This window comes from Chanodichthys erythropterus, chromosome 16, assembly GCF_024489055.1.
Source record: "Chanodichthys erythropterus isolate Z2021 chromosome 16, ASM2448905v1, whole genome shotgun sequence".
NCBI classification, from domain to species: Eukaryota; Metazoa; Chordata; class Actinopteri; order Cypriniformes; family Xenocyprididae; genus Chanodichthys; species Chanodichthys erythropterus.
Window position 1 is genome coordinate 37,875,311 of NC_090236.1, and position 22,319 is coordinate 37,897,629.

At 36.4% G+C, this 22,319-nt stretch overlaps 1 protein-coding gene across 2 annotated transcripts in view; it reads left to right on the plus strand.

The window, feature by feature from the left end:
- The window catches only part of carmil3 (capping protein regulator and myosin 1 linker 3), an 84,281-nt gene that overhangs the window by 9,167 nt on the left and 52,795 nt on the right, over positions 1-22,319 (plus strand). For both annotated transcript variants that reach the window (XM_067362777.1, XM_067362778.1), the window contains exons 3-8: positions 13,181-13,231; positions 13,329-13,388; positions 13,500-13,621; positions 16,666-16,760; positions 20,968-21,038; positions 21,200-21,273. In XM_067362777.1, the coding sequence (XP_067218878.1) occupies positions 13,181-13,231; positions 13,329-13,388; positions 13,500-13,621; positions 16,666-16,760; positions 20,968-21,038; positions 21,200-21,273 (473 nt within the window). The remainder of the gene's footprint in view (positions 1-13,180; positions 13,232-13,328; positions 13,389-13,499; positions 13,622-16,665; positions 16,761-20,967; positions 21,039-21,199; positions 21,274-22,319) is intronic.

The following is a 22,319-nucleotide window of genomic DNA, read 5'->3' on the forward strand; positions in this document are numbered from 1 at the left end:
TCTAAATTAACACTGCTTAGTCTAAACATCCTTATTAAAGTTACAAAAGTTATTTTGTATTTTATTTTTGTTTGTTGTTTGATTAACATTAAAAACACAAACAGCAGCAGGAATATTAGGCTGCTGTCACTTTAAGAGTGAATGCACTGATCTAATACACTGATACTGTGCACATTCTCAACTGTTTACATTCACTTAAGACTTAACCGACTATGTTTACTAGAATACTTGCTATTTTTGGACAATTTTCTGTGAATTTGTCCACTCAAGTACAAAAGACCTGAAAGAAAGCTCAGTTTAGTATTCGCTCGATGTCTGAGATGCAGCTTTCTGAGTGCGCAAGTAAAGAAAATGAGCTCACTTTCACATCTTCTTGCTCTTGAATATTTAAGTTGTCAAGGCTTGAACTTTCCTGATGATGCACTGCTGGCCTGTCAACTGTCCCAAGCGTTATTCACGTTTACTCATATTCATGCATTGTTAGAATTTGTAAAAATGTTAGCGGCCAACTGGCGAGTGACACCGTTTCATAAACTCTCCAACGCGACTTTTACTCTCAAGGTGATGATACATGGGGCAACTTTATGAGCAGGCAATGTTGCTTGGGCACTTTCCCATTCAGAATGGGCAACAAATTTCTATTTGGATACTTTGGATCAAAATTTGTTGCCCATTCTCATTGGGAAAGTGCCCAAGTAACATCGCTCGGAAACATTGCTCAAAATTTGCCCCGTGTTTCATCACCTTCATTTGGCGCTTGGCGAGTGTTAATGTTGTGATTATGTGTGATTGTTATTGGGCAGTTGACGGTGCTGGTAGTGTCCTGCAGTGTGACATGCAATTCATCTAAAACTACTTATAACATTTTTAATTATTGTATAATTATTAAATGTGCAGTTTTATGACCTCATTTTAATTATACTTTATACGCACACTGAAGGACTAATTGCAAAACGATTATTAAAAATGGAAAAAACTTGAACAGTCACAGCACCTAAATATTACAAGAACATTTTAGTGCCAAGTTAAAATAAAAATCAATACTTTTAAGAGTTCAGTTTCAAGAATAATTTCAGATTAGACCTTTTGTGAGGAAAAAGGCATACTATTTTGAGAATAAAGTCACAATAAAGCATTTTAGAAGAATGTCAACTTTGATGTTACAGCATCAATCTCATAATGCTATATATTTTTCTTAACACGTTTATAGAATTTTTTTACTTAAAATCGTGAAAAAAAGCATCTGTGTCTATATTATTGGTGAACTAGCCTATTACATATGATTCATGATCTTTATTAAAGCAATATTCTGGTTGAAATATCAGTTTTCAACTTTATCAGCAGCATATTGACAGAAATGCACTTACAGCCGTTGTTTGTCCATAAACCTCTATAACTGCATAACTGTCAATATATTGTTTACAGCTGCTGTTGCTATATAATAGCTCAACTTGTATTTAACCCAGAATAATCATTTAATGTGCTGATCAGTTCACAGTAGATCTTTAAAAATAAACACTAACAGGGATTATGGGTATACCGCTCAGGGTAATGAGCTTTCTCTCTTTTAAGAAGTATCTTAGAGTTGCACAACTGCTGCATTATGATAGTAGACGCAGGGTAAAGACTGGTAATGTGATACGAGGTGCTTAAAGAGAAGTCTGCTGTGCAAGGATAACCTGTGAAGATGTTGAGACTGAGAGGCAGTGACTATAGGGGATTTCACTGCAGTCTGGCCGGATGTGATGCAAGAAACAAAACCAATCCACAACCAAAGAAGGAGAGTAAGAGAGATGAGATATAAAAGACGTCATAGAGTAAATATGGTGTGATAAATATCCTTATATAACTTTATATACCCTCTCCTAAATATACCTTTTGGTTTGTGTTTATTTGTAGAGTATGACTTAAAGGTGAGGGTTGGTTGTTGAAGATCTACGATAATAACCAAAAGAATGTAGGTTAATCAAGTGGCGATGACCACTGTATTCTTGAGCGAGATATTGGTGGGCAGGAAATGTAACAAATAACTGTTTCCTATAGAACTTCCTCCATGATGTCTGCGAAAGCCGAATGCCGACATTTAAATGTGTACATTTAAAAGATTCCCAGTGATTGAGGCCAGGCATACCAATGGAGATCTGCTTTTAAGTGAAGAAGTAAAAAAAGGTAATTCCTGATTTTGGCTAATTGTGGTTTGGGTACCACTTAGTCTATTTCTATGCAAAAATAATTATTTTAATCAATAGCGTCCAAAACACCTGAAATTATGTTTCAAGCAGTACTTGGGAAGCAAAACTGTCATTGAGTGGATTCCAATTGAAAGTGTGCGTTATTATCCCACTCATTCTGAAAGACAGAACTTGAAGTGAGCACTCGGAAGATAAAGGGCATTACTTTTTTTTTTTTTTTATGTCTTAACATTTTAATGTGAATTCTGAACACTGCCTTGAAATTCAGGCTTATAACTGCATGGATCTTAGCATCAGTTTGATACATATTAGAACGTGATTGTATGAAAAACATGGTGGGGAACAGAATCTAATGATGAATGAAGGTTAATGCTTAAAGTCCACATGAAATCAAAGTGAGTTTTTTGGCTCTAGAAGATCTAAGCATTCAAAACTTAGTCTCTCACTTCTGCCAATATGGATCAACGATTTTGATGACATCACGCTGCACTTCTCATCAGATCTTCTGTCCAATCAAATGCTCTTGAATCTAAAGCGTCCCACCTACTACATTTTGAAACTGCGGCTGAAATCAGTCACTTGTTCACACATTTGCTATTTTCTACATGGTAAATGGCACACAGTGCACTAAATAGGGGAAAGGGAATGATTCAGACAGTGTAAATATGCTTTCCATTGAGGCGAATGAAATCTGGTTTCACTTTAGTATCATGTGAACTGTCTTAGCGCACACACAGTCTGCTCCGGTCCAGAGACACGAGAGCACACAGCGGATCATATCCACGAGTCAGCGCAGACCACAAAACGTATCGGACATATTTGAATTCTGCACAGAATGCTGTATTTTAAAGTGATATGGAGGAGATTAGGAGGAGAAATGGTTAGAGATTAGAATTAAACTGAGGCTTTACGGAACTCAACAGCTCTGGCCAAACTGTGAAATAAATGAAACGCTATTGGCTATTTTTAAAAAGGGGAGGAGATGTTCAATATGCCCCGCCCTGTCTTCCTGTTTCAGTGGAAAATACGTCAACACATTATATAATGCTGCGCGTTTCAAAGCACTTCAGTGGACATTTAAAGGGTTAGTTCACCTAAAAATGAAAATTCTGCTATTAATTACTCACCCTCATTTTTTTGTTCATCTTCAGAAAACATATTGAGATCTTTTTGATGAAATTCAATAGGTATATGACTCGTCCATAGACAGCAATATAATCAACATTTTTAATGTCCAGAAAGGTACTAAAAAAAATAGCGACTTTATTCAACAATATCTTCTCTTCTGTGTCATTCTCATACGTTGTTTACATCCAGCGCTTGGTTCTATGTCTGAACGCTGACTCATTATTGGCCGGCTCCTGTGTCAGCATCACACGCATGCATCGTGCTGATCACATGATCAGCTTTGGCCAATACTGAGCCGGCATTCGGACGTAAACACGGAAGCCTTCGCTGTGCTTACTGTGTCAACTACGTAAGGATTATGACAGGTAAGAGAAGAGATTGTTATTATTTTTTGTTTTGTTTTTGCACACAAAAAGTATTCTCATCGCTTCATAACATTAAGGTTGAACCACTGCAGTCATGTTGACTATTTTAACAATGTTTTTAGTACCTTTCTGGACCTTGAAAGTGTTGATTATATTGCAGTCTATGGAGGAGAAGAATGGTTTCTTGAAAAACTAGACAAAAACTTATTAATTAGTCATTTAGAAAAAGAAATATCTAATAGATACGTTTTTGCACTGGCAGATTTTTTTTCACGTATTTAAATGATTTATACTTAGTACAGTAAATTATTAAATGATTTTTCGATATTTTAACTGAAAATAAGACGAAAAAAACAAGAACACATTTTTTTTTGCAAATAACTAAGTAACATGCTTCCTCCAGTTTTAAGCTTTTAGTCCCTTCTTTCTGTCTTTCTCTCTCTATTTCTCTTTTATTTCCTCCCTTGTTCTCTCACTCTAGGCTTTAGTTACAGAGCTGCTTTGATTCTGAGACTTTTAATCATCAGTGAATCTGGAGCACACGGCATTTCAGCCCTGATCCGTTCTTTCTTCTATCCTCTCAGCTCACTCTTTATTCCTCTCATCTCTTCGCCTCTTAAGTTCAGTAGAGTTAAGACGCGGACCTGCCGGCGGGAGTAGATCCACGCTCTTCCTCTTCCCTGACAGCCGAAATGGGTCCGTCTTAGGCAATGACACCTGCTTGCCGGCAAGGCAGTGTGATGTGTCTGAGAAGAGATGTACAGAGGCATGTTTGGAGCAATCTGCTGCTCTTTTCGAGTCTCCTGGGCACAGCGCTGACATGTCCCCAACACCCTTTGAATTACGGGTCGTGTTTGAAGTGTCAAGCCAGATCCCTGACATCGTATGATTAATATAAACCCTCTCCCATCTGCACACACACATCCTCATATCTCTCATTCTTTGAAGTCGGTACTGAGAGGTGCTGGATGATTTTTAGGGCAAGTGTTGAACCAGTCTGATCTCCTCAGGCTCGAATGGTCCATGAAAGCCACGGACTGAAGTCTTTTTGTCTATCTTCTGCAATTGACCGTCTGCGATTGCATGATGAAAGATTCTTTGCGCCTCAACGAGTGGATGCGGTGGGTGGCCTCTGACCTTCTCGCAGGACGTTGTTACAGACAAACGCAACCTCGCTTGGCCCCGTCTTGCTCAAAAATGCTTGCTCAACAGGACTTGGATCCAATAATGAATACTAATGTTGATATCATTATATGCCTGATGCCATATTCCATCTGCACTCCACAGCAGGGTGAGTAATGCGCGTCGTAGCTTAACTGCTGCATTCATTACCATGCGATCAGCCGCGGTCCCCACCCATGCAATGTGTTAGGTAGTCTTTGATGTATTCCAATCTTGTCATTAATTGGGGGGGTCCCCACTCTTCCATCCATCCATGCAAACTCGGTCAAGTCCAAACGCCCCAGCGGCCTTTAATAATTAATGTGGCTGTTTACGTGCCGATCTTTTGTGTCTGCTTCCTTTGATAGTAAAGTCTTTGATGAGTAGACAGTGCTTTCTGGTTCCTTGCTCTATCTGTCTCTCTTACACCATCTCTCTTTCTTGAGGAACGTATTTATATAACCAAGTTTTCATGACTGGTTATTGAGTTTTGTGGTGGGGTGCACTCTCTGAAATATCATCTCTCGATCAATGGTTGTGTCTCTGATAAAGCTTCGGGAATACAAAACACCCAACCCTAGCCGCCATCAAAACCTTATACGAATACCCGCCATAAGAGCCTAAGAACCCGCCATAAGAACCTGGGATCTCCATCTCTCTGTTTCTTCTTCTTGGTGGGGTGCCATTAGTAATACATGGGAGGGAGGCCTTGAAGAATCAAAAGCGACAGGGCAGAAAAAGAATAGACGAATGAAGGCGGGTGAAGAAAACAGGGGGCCTAGGATGTGGGGACCGCACTGAATCAGAGGAAGCAGGACGTTTTTGAAGAGAGAATTTGATTATATACATAGTAAATCAGACAAAGAACATCTCGGGAAGATTAGAAGAGTGTTGCAGAGGAAAAAAGGGCAGATGGAAAATGGTTGGGGTTCAGATCACAGGATTTAAAGGATCCCTATATGATATAATATTGAACACACACACACACACACACACACACACACACACACACACACACACACACACACACACACATACATCAACTATAATATATTATGATATAGGAAAATTAACTGACCAATCCATTTTGTAATTCCAGAAATTTCAACAACTGCATGTTTTAATAAAAAATAGTTCTTGGGAAAAATCTTGTGTTTTTTTTGTTAGCATTTTGATTAAACTAGTTTGTTTTAAAGGGGATCTTTTATGTCCCTTTTTACAAGATGTAATATAAGTCTTACCAGAATGTGTCTGTGAAGTTTCAGCTCAAAATACTCCACAGATCATTTTTGAGTGGAAGGAAAAACACGCTGTTTTTGTGTGTGTCCCTTTAAATGCAAATGAGCTGCAGCTCCCCGCCCCCTTTTCAGAAAAGGGCGGAGCCTGTACAGCCTGTGCCTCGGATACTCTGCCAAAAACGAACAAAACGTCTGTTTGGTTTTAATTATCATGTCGTTTGTGGTCACGCTCACGTGGCATTGTAGTTCTTCGTCATCATGAAAGTTTATCATCTGCATGCGTTTTAAAGCTAAATCAGTTTAAACTTCTGATATATGGTTTTCTGAGCGCACACATCTAAATCACATGCACAAAAAGCTGGTGCTGCGTCCCAATTCGCATACTATCCGTCCTAAATAGTATTCAAAAAAAGAATTAGTATGTCCCAAATCGTAGTATGTTGAAATGAGTATTCCAAAAATACCCAGATGGTCTACTTTTTCCGGCTAGAATTCGAAGTGCAGATCCGTGCACACTTCTAACCGGTAATATTGCCCATAACACATTGCGCTGTGGACGAGGATTCGATTAGAACTACAAAAACGAGTAAAAAGTGTTAAAAAACTACAAACATGACGGATGTGCGAGTCAGCCGGTTAAGCAGAGCGGTTAAGATAAAGGGGCTTGAATGATTAATAATCAGTATCTAACCTGACGAAAATATGTTTATTAAATGTTATCCAAATTATATTTCATTTGCAACAGCATTGTGAACTTTTATAACGATGCGTTTGTTCATTAATTTTTAAATGCATCATTATGCAAAGACGAGGAGAGTTATTGCATGAAAGACCCATGACTGGCAGATCAACGTGCGACTACATTTATCTCCGAAACGGTAGGAAATAAAATTTAAATAAATGTGGAGGATTTTAACTGTGACAAGATGATTGACAGTGTAGTTTAAACAGTTACAGGTTGCGTAACTAAGCGACAGAACGTCCGTTAATGACGCAATTATGACGAGGTAGTATGTCCCAAAGCTTGTCTACTCTTCTGCTACACACTCAAAAGTATGTACTTTTTCTTTACAAAAACAGTACATACTTTTAGGACGTAGTATAAGTAGGCGAATTGGGACGCAGCATGGCTGTCAGATGGCGCATCCTGTGAGTGTTAAACTACACTCTTAGAAAAAAAGGTTCTTCGGGGTTCTATATAGAACCCTAGGGTTCTTTAACCAACTTTATAGAACTCTTTCTGCTTAAAAGGTTCTATATAAGGAGAAAGAACCCTTTTGGCACAAAGGGTTATTTGGGCTAAATGTGCTTTATATACATTTTATTTAATGATTACACTATTGAACATTATATTTGTCTTTTTACTTTAATTTTACTTAGGCACACCTTTCATTCTGAAGAAAACAAACTTATATAGCCTACATTTTCAAGTTTAATAGGCTTATTAGAAAAAAATAATTGCCGCATTATCCTGTAATGAAAAAAAAAAAAATCTAAATTAGATATACCCTACGTTGTTTCTGGATCCAAGCGCTAGGGGCAGAATACTGCCATCTGCTGGTAAAAGAAAATCCTGTAGGAATTACTTAGATTCTGAAAGTCAATTCTTATAACCCAACCCTCCAAAAAGATCCATTAAACGATCTTCGACATAAACAGCAAATAACTTGCATGTGTATGCGCTGATCAGTTCTGTACTGTCTGCACGCGCAGTGTCGGATTTCAGCCGCGCGAGTCGTGCGCGAGTAATTAGAATGCGCGTGAACGCAGCATTTTAAACTTCAACCGTTACGGACGTCCGTTTGAGCTCAGCGCTTGAGAGGACGACGATTAAATTGGTAAGTGAGAAAATTAATATCTCTTACGTTATTTTAATTACATTTGCCTAAATCCTAAAATGTTTTTTCAAGAAGCAAAAAGAAGAAATATGGTTTACGGTGCTGTCCGGCCAGGCCTGCGCTATTCTCCGCCAGGAGGTTTGTCATTTCTCATTTCTTACATGAATTCCTAAAATCTCTGTTAAAACGGTTGTGGACTGATCAATAATGGTGGCTAGAGTTCATGTTATATCCTAATACACTTTTCTTTGTACTGTAGATTGTATTGGACCTAGAAAACGCATAAAACGATGTTTCAGGAGCAGTCAGATCACGTGATCACAGCCAGACCGCACGAGAAACCCGAAGAACAAAGAGAGGAGCTGATGAAGATGCTTTTTCTGTGGATATAGCTGTGAGTATTTGGTGTTTGCAGTTATAGCACACTTTTTTCTGAATTAATTGAAGGCCTAAATTATGCTAAACACTGTATTTGGTTCTTTAAGATGCATTATGCCAATTACACAAAAAAGTACATTATTTTTACTCACAGTACCAACTTTGGGAAACTTATAAATATGCTAATCTGAAGTGGCTTATATTTGTTTTTCTGTTTTTCCATGTTTAATGCAATAATTAATAATAATAAATTAATATTTCTGTTTGCACTCTCACTGCAGAAATGGACTCTGGAGTGCAGCATTACTTCAATAAGATGAAAATAACACACCTGTATGATTCAAGTAAGTTTTAAGATGTGATTGTGAGAGTTTCCTTTCTGTTTTCTGTTGTACTGTACTCTCCATAAGTCTAATTAATGTTTTTCTGACTTGCATCTCCATCTTAGGATGTCAAGCCCCCTGAACGCAAAGAGAGTCTGCATCAAAATGGATTTATTGATTCTGATCGAAAACAGAGATGTCAAAAGTATCTTTTGGCTGTCTACTTTTTGTTCAATATGGAGCATCCAAAAGCCAGTTTCTTTCATTCAGCACTATTTAGCCCTTCTCAGTACTGTATCTAACCTGCGTGAAGTTGGCCCCCCACCCAACGCAAAACGTCTGCAAAATAGTCTCAATCGTTTGTGCTCCGTTTGTGCTGGTTTGTGCCGTAAAAATTTTCGTTTGCGCTGCTTTGTTTTTTTTAGATATTAAAAGAATATTTATAGGTCATTCTGAGGTCACCCAGCCCCCCACATGTTCCAAATTCGCCCAAAATAGTCTCTTTTTTTTGTGCTCCGTTTGTGCTGGTTTGTTCCGGTGAAATTTCCGATTGTGCTGCTTCGGTTTTTAAAATATTAAAATAACTTTTATAGGTCATTCTCAGGTCACTCAGCCCCCCACATGCTCCAAATTCACCACAAACAGTCGCAATCGTTTGTGCCGATAAAAGTTTAATTTGTGCTGCCTCGCTTTATAAATATTAGACATTGATTGCGTTGAAATGAATAAAGCTCATTTTTTAATCTTATATATGTTTAATTCTTTTTTGTCTTTGTTTACTTTCATTTTGATGCAACAACTTTCCGTTTCTGCGCTAGCAATCAGACTTAATTTGAAATCACATTGCTCCTACTATTTCTGTTAAATGTCTATGCTTTGGTATATAGCCTAATAGTCACTATACTATGCTGATATGCGATTTGCATTTGCAGCCGTTCAGTGTCATTCATTTCAATGCAATCAACGTCTAATATTTATAAAGCGAGGCAGCACAAATGAAACTTTTATCGGCACAAACGATTGCGACTGTTTGTGGTGAATTTGGAGCATGTGGGGGGCTGATTGACCTCAGAATGACCTATAAATATTTTTTTAATACCTAAAAAACCGAAGCAGCACAAATTAAAATTTTTACGGACTAAACCAGCACAAACGGAGCTCAAACGATTGAGACTATTTTGCAGACGTTTTGTGTTGGGCGGGGGGCCAACTTCACGCAGGTCTGAATTTACCATGGGTCATTTGTTTTTATTGTTTAAATGCTTATCTGAATCTTAAATTATCATTTAACGCTTATGAATTTAAAAACAATTCTACTAGCTAGTCTTTAAGTTCATTTTTTTAGAAACATTTATTTATGTTAACTCTTCTAACAATTGCTCTATGAATTGCAGTGTGTTTTATATTGTTTGTGTCATTGTAAATGCTAATAAAAATGTCTTAAATGATTGCATATAATGTTGATGTGTTATGCCTATGGGTATTTCAGTTTTTCTAGTGATAAAGTAACTATATAAGCAGGTTAATTCATAAAATTTAATTAAAATAAATTAAAAACTAAATCAATAAAATGAACCCCTAAAAGGTTCTATATAGAACCTTTTTTCTGGTAATAAAGAACCCTAAAGGGTTCTATATAGAACCTTTTAGGGGTTCCATATATGTAGCGCCTGATAGAACCTGTTTTGGTTCTATATAGAACCTTTTCTTCTAAGAGTGTAACTTCTCTTTCACATCTTATTGTGCTTAATCTGTCGAATAAACGTCTGTGAATGTAAACAGCAGGGAAAGAAATCACATGTGTATATTAGATCTGTGTATTTAAGTGAAAGTAGCGTAATATAAAGTACCTACTGCAGTATATGCTGTTAATATGAATCAAACAACAAAAGAAAAACAGACTGAACACTTGACTGAATAACTTTAGAAGCTTTAATAAGAATACATTTCTTGCTTGAATGCTGCTGTTAAATGATCTGGTGAGGAGAGAAACATGGCGGACTGTGTACAGCTCACTGAGGGCGGGGTCTATGCTAATAGGGCAGAGTCCGTCAGCAGTCATGGGCGGGGCCTAAACAATGTGATACAAACAGCTTGTTCTGAGACACTGCCTATCATTTATGGGGAGTTTTTTATTTATTTATTTATTTATTACCATTATAGGGTGGTTGTGTACACATTGCAAACACACATTTATGTTCAAACACCAAGTAAAACTGAATTTTATTCTTTATTTTAATAATATATTCATTTAAGTAAGTGGCCCTCTGGCTTCTGGTTGAGAATCACTGGTTTAGATGATGGGAAGGGAGGGATTGGTGTGATAAGGGCCTAAATGAAGTGTGCTAATAAGGAATTTATATTATGAATGAGATTAAGTGTTTTCTCCAGACCTGACCGTAATGTTTTAGACACATGCACACACTTGTTCTCTTTCTCAAAATATAGTACAATCCATCTTTTCATGTTTCTGTAATCCTCAGACATCACACAAATCCTTATTCTGTCCTCTCTGCGCCTACTCATCTGTCTGTAACGCTGTTCGCCCCACTTCAGTACACGTGTGAAATCCATGAACAACAGCACCCATAGAAGCACAATTTTGTTAGCACTGAATCATTATTAAAAATTCATTATTAAAATGCTTTGTGAATTTTCTTAACCCTGGCAAATGAAATAATAGCCAGAAGAATTACATTTTTAATAGTTTATTGAATCTTTAGACAAAGTATTATTTAAAAAAAAAAAAGAAAAGGGAATGTGTGTTTTTTTGTTTGTTTTTTTGAGTATCATATTTGATAAATCAGGCTTTTATGGCAGATTCATTGGAGAATATGGAGTTCATACAAAAAAACACCCTAAAATGTGAGGCGCTAACTGAAATTTGGTGCAGTTGCTTATATTTGTATGGCCAAAAAGTAAGACGAAATTCTGATATATTACTGCTTTAATATAAATCAATAAGATCTTTATACCAGTAAAGCAGACTACTTATATCAAATGCTTATAAATATTACTGTAGTTGTCACTCTATCTCCTAATAATATGTGTTAGATGATATTTAAATGCTTAATTTTATAATCAAAGCTCTATATTTTTTTATTTTGGGGAGCAAAACATGCTGTATAATAATGCAATGCAATATGATGATTTATGATGATACAAATACACATTTCTCAAAAGCTTGATATACTTAAAATGTTGTTTGGATAATCATATAAACCTAAATTGCTTCAGTCCAGAATGTGTTCATCTAGAAACATTACTAGCAATATAAAAGTTATTCTTACGTTTACTTTGAAATCCGTAAAGATTTCACAGCAAAAAGACATGTGAACCATGATCTTTCGTACAATATACTAAAAGGCTTTTTACTTACTAAAAAAGTTAAAAATATAATTCAGATGACAGAAGACATGTAGTAGATATTGTATAACAGATTTTTCAGCAATGTTTATTCATGTTGATAATTTAGAGGCCTTAGAAATTTGCGTATCAATACAGGAACTTTACAGGGTTAAAATTAGGGATGCACTGATTTTTTTGACCGATTTCGATTTTAACAAACAATTATTGGCCGATACCAGTATTTGTCACTTGCTCTCTTACTTGAAGTTTTGTCATTAAAGTAGACAGTGTTTTAAATTAGCAAATTTCAAAAACACATGCATTAAGTTATACTATCTAGTTTATTGCTGCATCATCAAATAATTTCTAATAAACATGGATTGGATCCATTTAACATTCAGCAGGCAAACTTAAATACATAAATACAACAGAACAAGTATACAAATTAAATAAACAGTGCTTTTTTAGGTAGGTTTAACAGTAGTTTTCAGGTACAGAAATAGAGTAAACAAATGTAAAATAACACTGCATATTCTTCACTGTATAAATTAACCACATATTAATCCTTATTAAAGTTACAAAAGTTATTTAGTCAAGAGTAGTGAGTGATTTTTTGTCTTTTGTTGGTTGATTAATGTTCAAATGCAGACAGGAGCAGGAATATTAGGCTGCTGTCACTTTAAGAGCTGCACGGATCCAATATACTGTTACACAAGCGATTTATTTCTCAGCTGTTTACGTTCATTTAAGACTGACTGTGTTTACAAGGATACTCACCAAGACGGCCATTTTGATGTAATTTTGTGTGAATTAGAAGAAGTGAAAGAGTAGAATTGGGTTCTTTCACGTCTTCTTGCGCTTGAATATTTTAATTCGCAAGGCTTAAAACCAAATACAAAGGATAATCTTTCGCGAAGATGCAGCATCGGTGCATCCCTGGTTAAAATATATTTGTTTTGTGTAATGCACACATTGAGCAAATAAGAGCCCAGTTGCACTGTAGCGTTATCTTTGTGAGTAAAGTTTTCAGTTGACAAAAATTTTTTTAAACTTCCTCAGGAACTGCCTCATGACTTATATAATGTCTGCTGTCCTTTTAGATTCAATTGAACAGGTTCTCCAGGGAAACCTAAACCATTATTTCTTTAAACATTGTACTTAATCTTTCCCTTTATTAATTGTGCTGTCAATCTCTCTTTTGTCTCTCAGGTTTTGGCAACATGGCGGCTGTACCTCATGGCCCTCAAGATACCAACCAAGGTACGCAATTACTCACCACCTATCTGCTCCATCTCAAAGCACTGTGGTAATCTGATTTAGAATGACTTATGTAGCAAGATGCTCATTTTCACCTCAGGTGGAACAAACGTTCAACTTCCTGGAGATTCGGGCAATGAACACCCACCCCGATAATCAGGTTGGAAAAGCATTTACAGGGCTCCAGTGTTTTAGCTTTTGTTATCAGATTTTTTTTTCACTTCTTCTCTCAAACGTTTTGCTTCACTGAAGCGTGTTCTTTCCTTCACAGGTTGTCATAGAAACAGACAAGTCCACATATTCCCTGAGGCTGCAGTCTAATGACCACCTGGATCAGCTGATTAGCCACATCAACTTTGCTCTCTCTCGGATCTTCAACAACTCCATCTACACGTAAGTATCCTGAGAACCCACAGGTTTGTCGTGATCCCACGGAGCCAGATTTTGAATAAACAGCAAAATGGTCTACATTCCAGCTTATTCTTGTGAAGAACCATCCACTCGGATAGGATGAAAATGTCTGACTGATACATAAAGCGACCAATCACAGGGCGGTTTTGTTTGAAATAGATTATATCACAATAGTAGAGATGCTGGAGAGAGAGAGAGAGAGAGAGAGAAAGAGAGAGAGTTTAATTCTCACTGTTAACCACCTATTAACTATGACTTTTGCCTCAATAAACTCCTAATTACTGCTTATTAACAGTTAGTGAATTACTAAATTACATTAATATGTGCTTAATAAGTACTAATAAACAGCCAATATCCTAGTAATATGCTAATAAACAACTAGTTAATAGTAAGAATTGGACCCTAAACTAAAGTGTTACTTTATATACAGTATATATATGCATATGGATGTAATAATATACAATATACTTATGGATGTAATAAACCGCAGTTATTTTAGTCATTTTCACAACAGCATTATATTATTGTGGTATAATCTATTTCAAACAAAACCACCCCTAAATGTGATGTAAAAACAAAGCAAACATAATAGATGCTTCTCATTGAACGCTTTGGTAAATAATATATATTAAGTTCATAAAGTCCTATCAAAAGTTGTTAGATTATTTAAACATTGCAATGTGAAATATGTACAGTAGTTCTTCTTATGGATATATAGTAAACTATTACTAACCTGGAAAATTCAGTTAATATTTCATTTTCACCGTTAAAATACATCATTGTTCGAGGGCGGACTGATTAAAGGGGACCTATAATGCCCCTTTTGCAAGATGTAATATAAGTCTCTGGTGTCTCCTGAATGTGTGTGTGAAATTAGCAAATTTCAAAAACACATGCATTAAGTTATACTATCTAGTTTATTGCTGCATCATGAAATAATTTCTAATAAACATGGATTGGATCCATTTAACATTCAGCAGGCAAACTTAAATACATAAATACAACAGAACAAGTATACAAATTAAATAAACAGTGCTTTTTTAGGTAGGTTTAACAGTAGTTTTCAGGTACAGAAATAGAGTAAACAAATGTAAAATAACACTGCATATTCTTCACTGTATAAATTAACCACATATTAATCCTTATTAAAGTTACAAAAGTTATTTAGTCAAGAGTAGTGAGTGATTTTTTGTCTTTTGTTGGTTGATTAATGTTAAAATGCAGACAGGAGCAGGAATATTAGGCTGCTGTCACTTTAAGAGCTGCACGGATCCAATATACTGTTACACAAGCGATTTATTTCTCAGCTGTTTACGTTCATTGAAGACATAACTGACTGTGTTTACAAGGATACTCACCAAGACGGCCATTTTGATGTAATTTTGTGTGAATTAGAAGAAGTGGAAGAGTAGAATTGGGTTCTTTCACGTCTTCTTGCACTTGAATATTTTAATTCGCAAGGCTTAAAACCAAATACAAAGGATAATCTTTCGCGAAGATGCAGCATCGGTGCATCCCTGGTTAAAATATATTTGTTTTGTGTAATGCACACATTGAGCAAATAAGAGCCCAGTTGCACTGTAGCGTTATCTTTGTGAGTAAAGTGTTCAGTTGACAAAATTTTTTTTAATTTTGAACGCTTTGGTAAATAATATATATTAAGTTCATAAAGTCCTATCAAAAGTTGTTAGATTATTTAAACATTGCAATGTGAAATATGTACAGTAGTTCTTCTTATGGATATATAGTAAACTATTACTAACCTGGAAAATTCAGTTAATATTTCATTTTCACCGTTAAAATACATCATTGTTCGAGGGCGGACTGATTAAAGGGGACCTATAATGCCCCTTTTGCAAGATGTAATATAAGTCTCTGGTGTCTCCTGAATGTGTGTGTGAAGTTTCAGCTAAAATTCCCCACAGATCACTTATTATAGCTTGTCAAATTTGCCCCTATTTGGGTGTGAGCAAAAACACGCCGTTTTTGTGTGTCCCTTTAAATGCAAATGAGCTGCTGCTCCCGCCCCCTTTCCAGAAGAGGGCGGAGCTTTAACAGCTCAACAACAACAAAGCTGGAGAATCTCACGCAGCCAAAATGAGGATTGTCAGTAACGGTGTTCAGCCTTACATTGTTCAAACCGGAGTCGACACTGATGGAGAGACTCAGGAAGAAGTTACAACTTTTAGACGTTTCTGAATGGATAAATTGATGTAGTTGCTGTGGAGTTGATTCAACTCATCCACTAGCATGTGCCGTCATGTTCATCTTTTGTGTTGAATTGACCCTCGTTTGTGAAGCAGTCTGGCGTAAAATGACGGCATGTCAACAACACTCTACTACAACAACTCTTCCTCTTCTCTAAAGCAGCCCAACATGGCCCCGCCCCCTTTGTTGCGTGTTCTCGGAGGCGGGGTTTATGTAAATTTTAGAGTTAGTGATGTCACTAACCCGGGAAGAAGCTCGTTGTAGTCCCTACCAGCCATTTGTTGTAGTCCTTAAACTATAAAAATATTCCCTATCATAATCAACCACCCCTTTAAAGAAAAAGAAATCTACGTGCCTTTATGCCGAAACTGCATAAAACCAGACAGTCAGATTAAATCTCGCCAGATCGAGCGGTCAGCGAACATGACGTCTGAGGCGGAGAGTAACCCTGTTGCGAACTGTATTCGCTCACACCATCCAAGCAGAGATGCAAATCTGATTTTTGTTGCCTAGGCACTGTATCTTGTAGAGCTAATGTAGTTTTTTTGTAGAATCCATAATGCTGCCTATAGAAGTCAGTATCTGCTCGAGCAGCAGGGGTGCGAGGTACTGCTGAGCAGTTAATTGAGAGATTTTCTCATATTCAGAAAGGAGGAGATTAATGCAATGCATAATAGCGCTCTTTTTCTGTCTCAGTGTTCAACTCTCTCGCTCTCTTTCCTGTTTCAGCTCTTTGGCCAGGTGTTCACATGCTGGGTCGGAATAACTGAGATTCTGATGCATTGCGAATCTCTCTCCCCCTCCCTCTTCTTTTTCAGCCCCTCCATCTTTCACGCAGATGGAGACGTTACTGACGGAAATCGGAAATTTTCTCCAAGCTCTGAGAGTTCGGTGGAGACGCAAAGGGCATGTGGTGAGGGAAATATAAGTACATATAGTTCATGCATCCGCACACAAGCTCATAAATATTTTGATTATACACCATTTTTTAATCTCTATAATCTCGCTTTCTTCCCCTCACACCACTGCTGTCTTCTTAAAGAGTATTTTGAATGCATGCACTTAATTTATGCCGTCTGATTTGGTGCTCTTTGCTTTTCATGACAAATAGCATAACAATATTTGTTTGGCCACAGCTGCTGTAGACAGTGAAGGACAGAATAAAAACACATAAATTAAGAAAACAATAATACAAAGGATCGACTAAGGTTGATAAATAAAATGAATTCATTATAGGGAGCTGTTATAGTGAGTATAAGAAAGACTATGCAAATTACTCAATGTCCTTCATACTGTGACTGGAGGAGATGCAGCCAGAACAGTCCTTGTGTATAACTTATATACACTTAAAGGGGTCATGAATTGAAAAATCAAATTTCCCTTGATTATTTGTACTATAAAAATATCCTGTAAATTTCAGAACTCTTTTATTGAATCCACTGTCCAAAAGACTTGGATTTTGTCACAGTATGACGTAAAAGTGTGACGAAAGATCGCCTCTGTTGAGGAAGATCGACGCCTACTTCTACATCATCACGTCCTTAGACACGCCCACTGAGTCACGCATGTCATGTAGTAGTAAATACGAGACAGACACAAAAACAGAAGCAAAACCACAGAGACACCTCTGAGGATTACCAGATGTTTTGAAGTGTCAAATTGTGGAAAAACAGTCTTGAGATCCTAACATTAAGCATGGATGATCTTTATTTTGAGCAAAATTACACAACGCATCAGCAAGACACTGTTTGTTTGTTTGTTCGCTTCATTTTACTGCGGATTAATTTTTAAACAAGACATTTCAGAGAGACTGAAAATAAAAGATGATACAGTGCCGACTACATTGGATCCGACAGTATTGTCGCAACACACAGGTGTGAGTTAGTGTTTTTATCATGTGTCACTATTGCTTTGTCTGTTACAGATCACTTAATATGTACTCACTTTACTGAAAATGATGAACGATGAATACAAGTCCTGAAAAGTGAAACCAAAACTTTTAGATCCCCCCCAGGTGGCTGAACCCTGTATAGATCATAAGCCCTCTCTATGTAATCTAATGGGACGTGAGACAAACTAAACAATCAAATTACACTTCAAATACATTTTTTTCAAAGATGGTTTCTGTCATTTTAAGTGGTTTTTATCACGCTGATGTAAGTTTGATGCTATAAAAACAGGGAATTGATGTCATGATTGACTGCTTCTCTGAGCAAAGTAGTCACCGAGGCACCAACTGACTTTTTTCGGGATCTATGGATGAATATAAGAACGACAGAGCAACAAACGATTGTACATTCATTCATAATTCGCTTACACGAAACACCGTAGTCATCCTTTGTCAACTATAACTGACTTATAAAACCTGTGCAATACACATAAATGTTTCACATTTGGCAAATTTTTAAATATATAAACACCTTTCTGTGGTGTCTTCATTTAAAAATTATAGTGTAATAATTGAAAATGATTTTCATATGTAAAATTATTACCCAATCATAGCAGTGGGCGTTTACTTCCAAGTCTTGAATGTGACGCCCGTCAAAACAGTGTTCGAAAGAGATGGTCAAAAACAGGATAGAAAGTAGTCTATAAAGTCAGAATTCTGTGATATAAACTCGCAATTGCATGATATAGAGTCAATTCTTTGAGAATTTTTTTTTCTCAGTCAGAATTGATTATATCACGCAATAGCGAGTTTATATCTCAGAATTGTGACTTTATAACTCGCAATTGTGAGAAAACAAATCAGAATTGTGACTTTATAACTCACAATTGTGAGAAAAGAGAGTCAGAATTCTGAGATAAAAAGTCACAATTACTCTTTTTATTTTTTATTTAGTGGCGGAAACGGGCTTCCATAGCTTTTGGTCTTGCGAAATACAAAATTTTAGTACAGTTTTAAGGGACAATATAAATATATTGCCCTAACGAAATATCTTTATTAATTCATGCATTTTATTTAATTACATGAATAAATAAAGATAATGTGATTTACTTTTCAATAAGTGCAATAATTCATGTAGCTATAATAGTAATAATAATAATAATAATAAGTTACTTTTGCATTAACACTGTATATGGCCAATATTTTGAGCAACTTTATATATTCTATATGATGATTCACTTTCCTTAGCTTTTACATTGCTGTATATGTTTATGCACATTTATATTTATTAATTATTTCGTCTCATATTTTTCTAACTATTGTATTTTAGTACATGTATTGTTAACTAGTTCAGTCCGGCCATGTCACTCGCTTTGACGATTTTCCTGTGCGCATAACAATCACTTCTGGTAAGTCACTTGCATCCAATGAGAAAACCAAAATGTAATTTGAGGGCTCGTTATCCGTTTTTTTCCATTTTTAATTTGGAAAACGAGTCGTTTTCCGTTTTTTTTTTTTTTTTTTTCATTTTAGATTTAAAAAGGAAATAAAAAAAAACTTTAGTTTTTTTGTTTTTTGATTTTATATAGAAAAATTTGTGAACGAATGATACACGGATTCATGACCCCTTTGAAGATGAGAAACAAAATGGCTTTCACACAGGGGCGACATTTACGTATGGTAAAGTATGGCAGTTGCCATACCCTGTCATTCAGACAAAGCAGGGGAAGTCCAACCCTCTCCATTGAGTTTGTATTGCATGAAGCTGCCTCCTTGTCATTTCTTGCTTCTAACAAAAGACAGAACAATGTCTAAAAGCTGCTGTGTGACAGGGTGAACAGCAAACAAGCTAAACAAGCCAGAACTAAGTTTTATAAGCTACCGAACCATAAAATCCAGCCTTTAAGGAGACAAAAGTGGATACAGGAATAAGACGTGAAGCATCAGCAGGAAGAATGGGTAAATTATGGGTAAATTTTAGTTTCACAATATATGTCTCCTCCTCTCAGGTTCACAAACGGTGGTGAAATAATCATTTGACATAGTTAAAAATAATTAATGTTTTTTTTAATTATTATTATTTTTAGCATATCTTGCGTTCCCCTCCATTGGGTGTAGTTTTCAGAGTAATATGACACATGTCGCTCTGTCTCAATTGCCTGTATTTATAATTCTTACACCATTTTAGCATGATTAAAAATAGGCTACATACATGACTTAATCTTTTTTTTTTTTTATCATAGAATACACTCATTTGTTCACCTTGAGTTGACAGTTTGAACGTTGTTTCCTTTCATTTATTTTCAAGATCTGAGGTGAATTAGCCATTGTTGCTTTCAGTAATGTTATGTCTATAAAGGTCACAAAAAATGATATTCAAAATCACATTAAATTCTTTTTACAGTAAATAAAGCAATAATCATGACCTAAGATACTTTGTATGTTGTTCCAACACCACAGAAATAGAAACAGAATCATCGCCACGTATTGCCATTTTGGCTGGTTAGTAAAAAAATAAAATAAAATTCTGATTAACATGGAAAAGATACATTTTCTCGGGTGTCGCATCGAGTCTTGTTAGGACATGGTGTGGATAGGGCTGTTTCAGAATTTGCATTGATTTCCTATTGTTGTTAAGTCTGTACATGTCCATCCCAGACAGCAACATAGTGTGGCCCAGATCTGGCCTACATCTGGTACATGTGGATTACACGGGCCGACACTATGTTGCTGTCGGGGGTGGATTTATGTCCACAATTTGTTTACATATAATATGATTAGCCTACTTGGGAATGTTGTGGTTGTATGACCAGAAGGAATCATGCCATAGCTCTGTTTTTGGAATATCGCTAAAACGTCCTTATACATATTGACAGATATTGTTAAAATTTGTCATATTGTACCTGGAAACAGCAGAAAAAAAATTATTTTTATACTTTCATTTTCATTTTAGTGTAAGTTTATAGCCCGGCTGGGTTGGCTCACGTCGGCTTGGTGTGTTCCGGGCTTTAGTAATTTTATTTCAATAGCAGAAAATGTTTTTTTAATAGTTTTAGTTACCAATAACAACATTGCTCGAGAATCCAATACAGCAAAAAATAGATGAGAGTTCAGATTCTTTGTCTTCGGTGCTCTAAAAACCATTAAAAACCTTTATTTGTAAAAGTACATGTAGGGCTGTTTTTCATTTTTAGACATGTTACCATGTTTTTTCTCTTGTTTCCCATTTCAGGGGGCTTTTCTGAGACCTATTCAGCTCTGTGCGATTACAACAGTATTACCTGTAAAGAGGAAGTGCAGTGGGTAAGAGCTTCCTTTGACCACCACAAAAATATCCTCAGCACCAGCGGGACCATTTTCTGTGTGTGTGTGTGTGTGTGTGTCACTGCTGTTATTGCACTCTAAATATGTATTCTTCCTCTTTTTTGGTCTCATGCCTTCCTCTATCTCTTTTGCGCTTTCAGGATGTGGATACCATCTATCATTCGCAGGACAACAGGGAGTTTAACCTGTTGGACTTCAGTCACCTGGAAAGCGGGTAGCCAGTGCACACAAATTTACAACTCATCATGTTCTGTATATGCAACCTCTAATTGCCAGCCTTTACTTTCATTGCTATCTCTACATCCCACAGATCGGAGGTTTAAAAGCTTCTTCATTTTGGAAGGATTAATCTAATGATAACTCTATGGTTCGTTAATTGCTTCGTATTGACTTGGATTTGAATGATAATTGACACAGGCAATCTGATGTCAGCCACTGCTTTGAATATGTGCTGAATTGCTACAGTAATAATACATTTAGTCTCTTTCCTGTGGCGTCTCTGCTGACTTCCTGCCCGTTGGGAGTCATGCTGTTTCTTTTTACATCCGTCCAATCGGTGTCAGGTTCCTTCACTGATTCCAGATCAGATTCTGTATTTTCTGCTGATGTGGGTCTGTGTTTGAAGTCTGAAGGCTGGTTCACAACTCTCTTCCTGTTACTTATATATATATATATATATATATATATATATATATAGATGTGTATGACCTGTGGAAATGAGCTTCATCTCTGCACTTACAGCTACACGACCCTGCTGCCTTTAACACATAAAAAAGGAAATGCACTTAAAATTTATACTCTGACTCTGGGAAATGATATGGTTCGTTGAGCACTTTGCTCAAGGGCAGTTCCGGTTATCTGCTGAAAAAGGTTTTTTTTTCAGCAGTCACATGATGAAACTCTAATGGGAATTCGGCCACTTAAAGATCATTTTTGAATTTTAAAAAGCGCTTTTGCCTGACAAGACGAAGTGCTTGTCATTTCAGATATACAGTTTTGAGTTGTTTTATTGAGTCACTTTCAGATGATTGGTGTAATTTAGCAAAAGCTCTGGCTCCATCATTTGCATGCTGTGTTGCAAATGCATGATGTAAACATTTTAACAAAATTGCCTTAAGTTGATTAGGCCAATATACCAGTTTCTAGATAATCTGAATAAGAAAGCCGCCATATTATTTATATGTAAACACCTTTTTTGTAATGTTCTGTGTATATCTGCACATGTCCAAGTGAAAGTAGGTATGATGGCTACACAAAGTA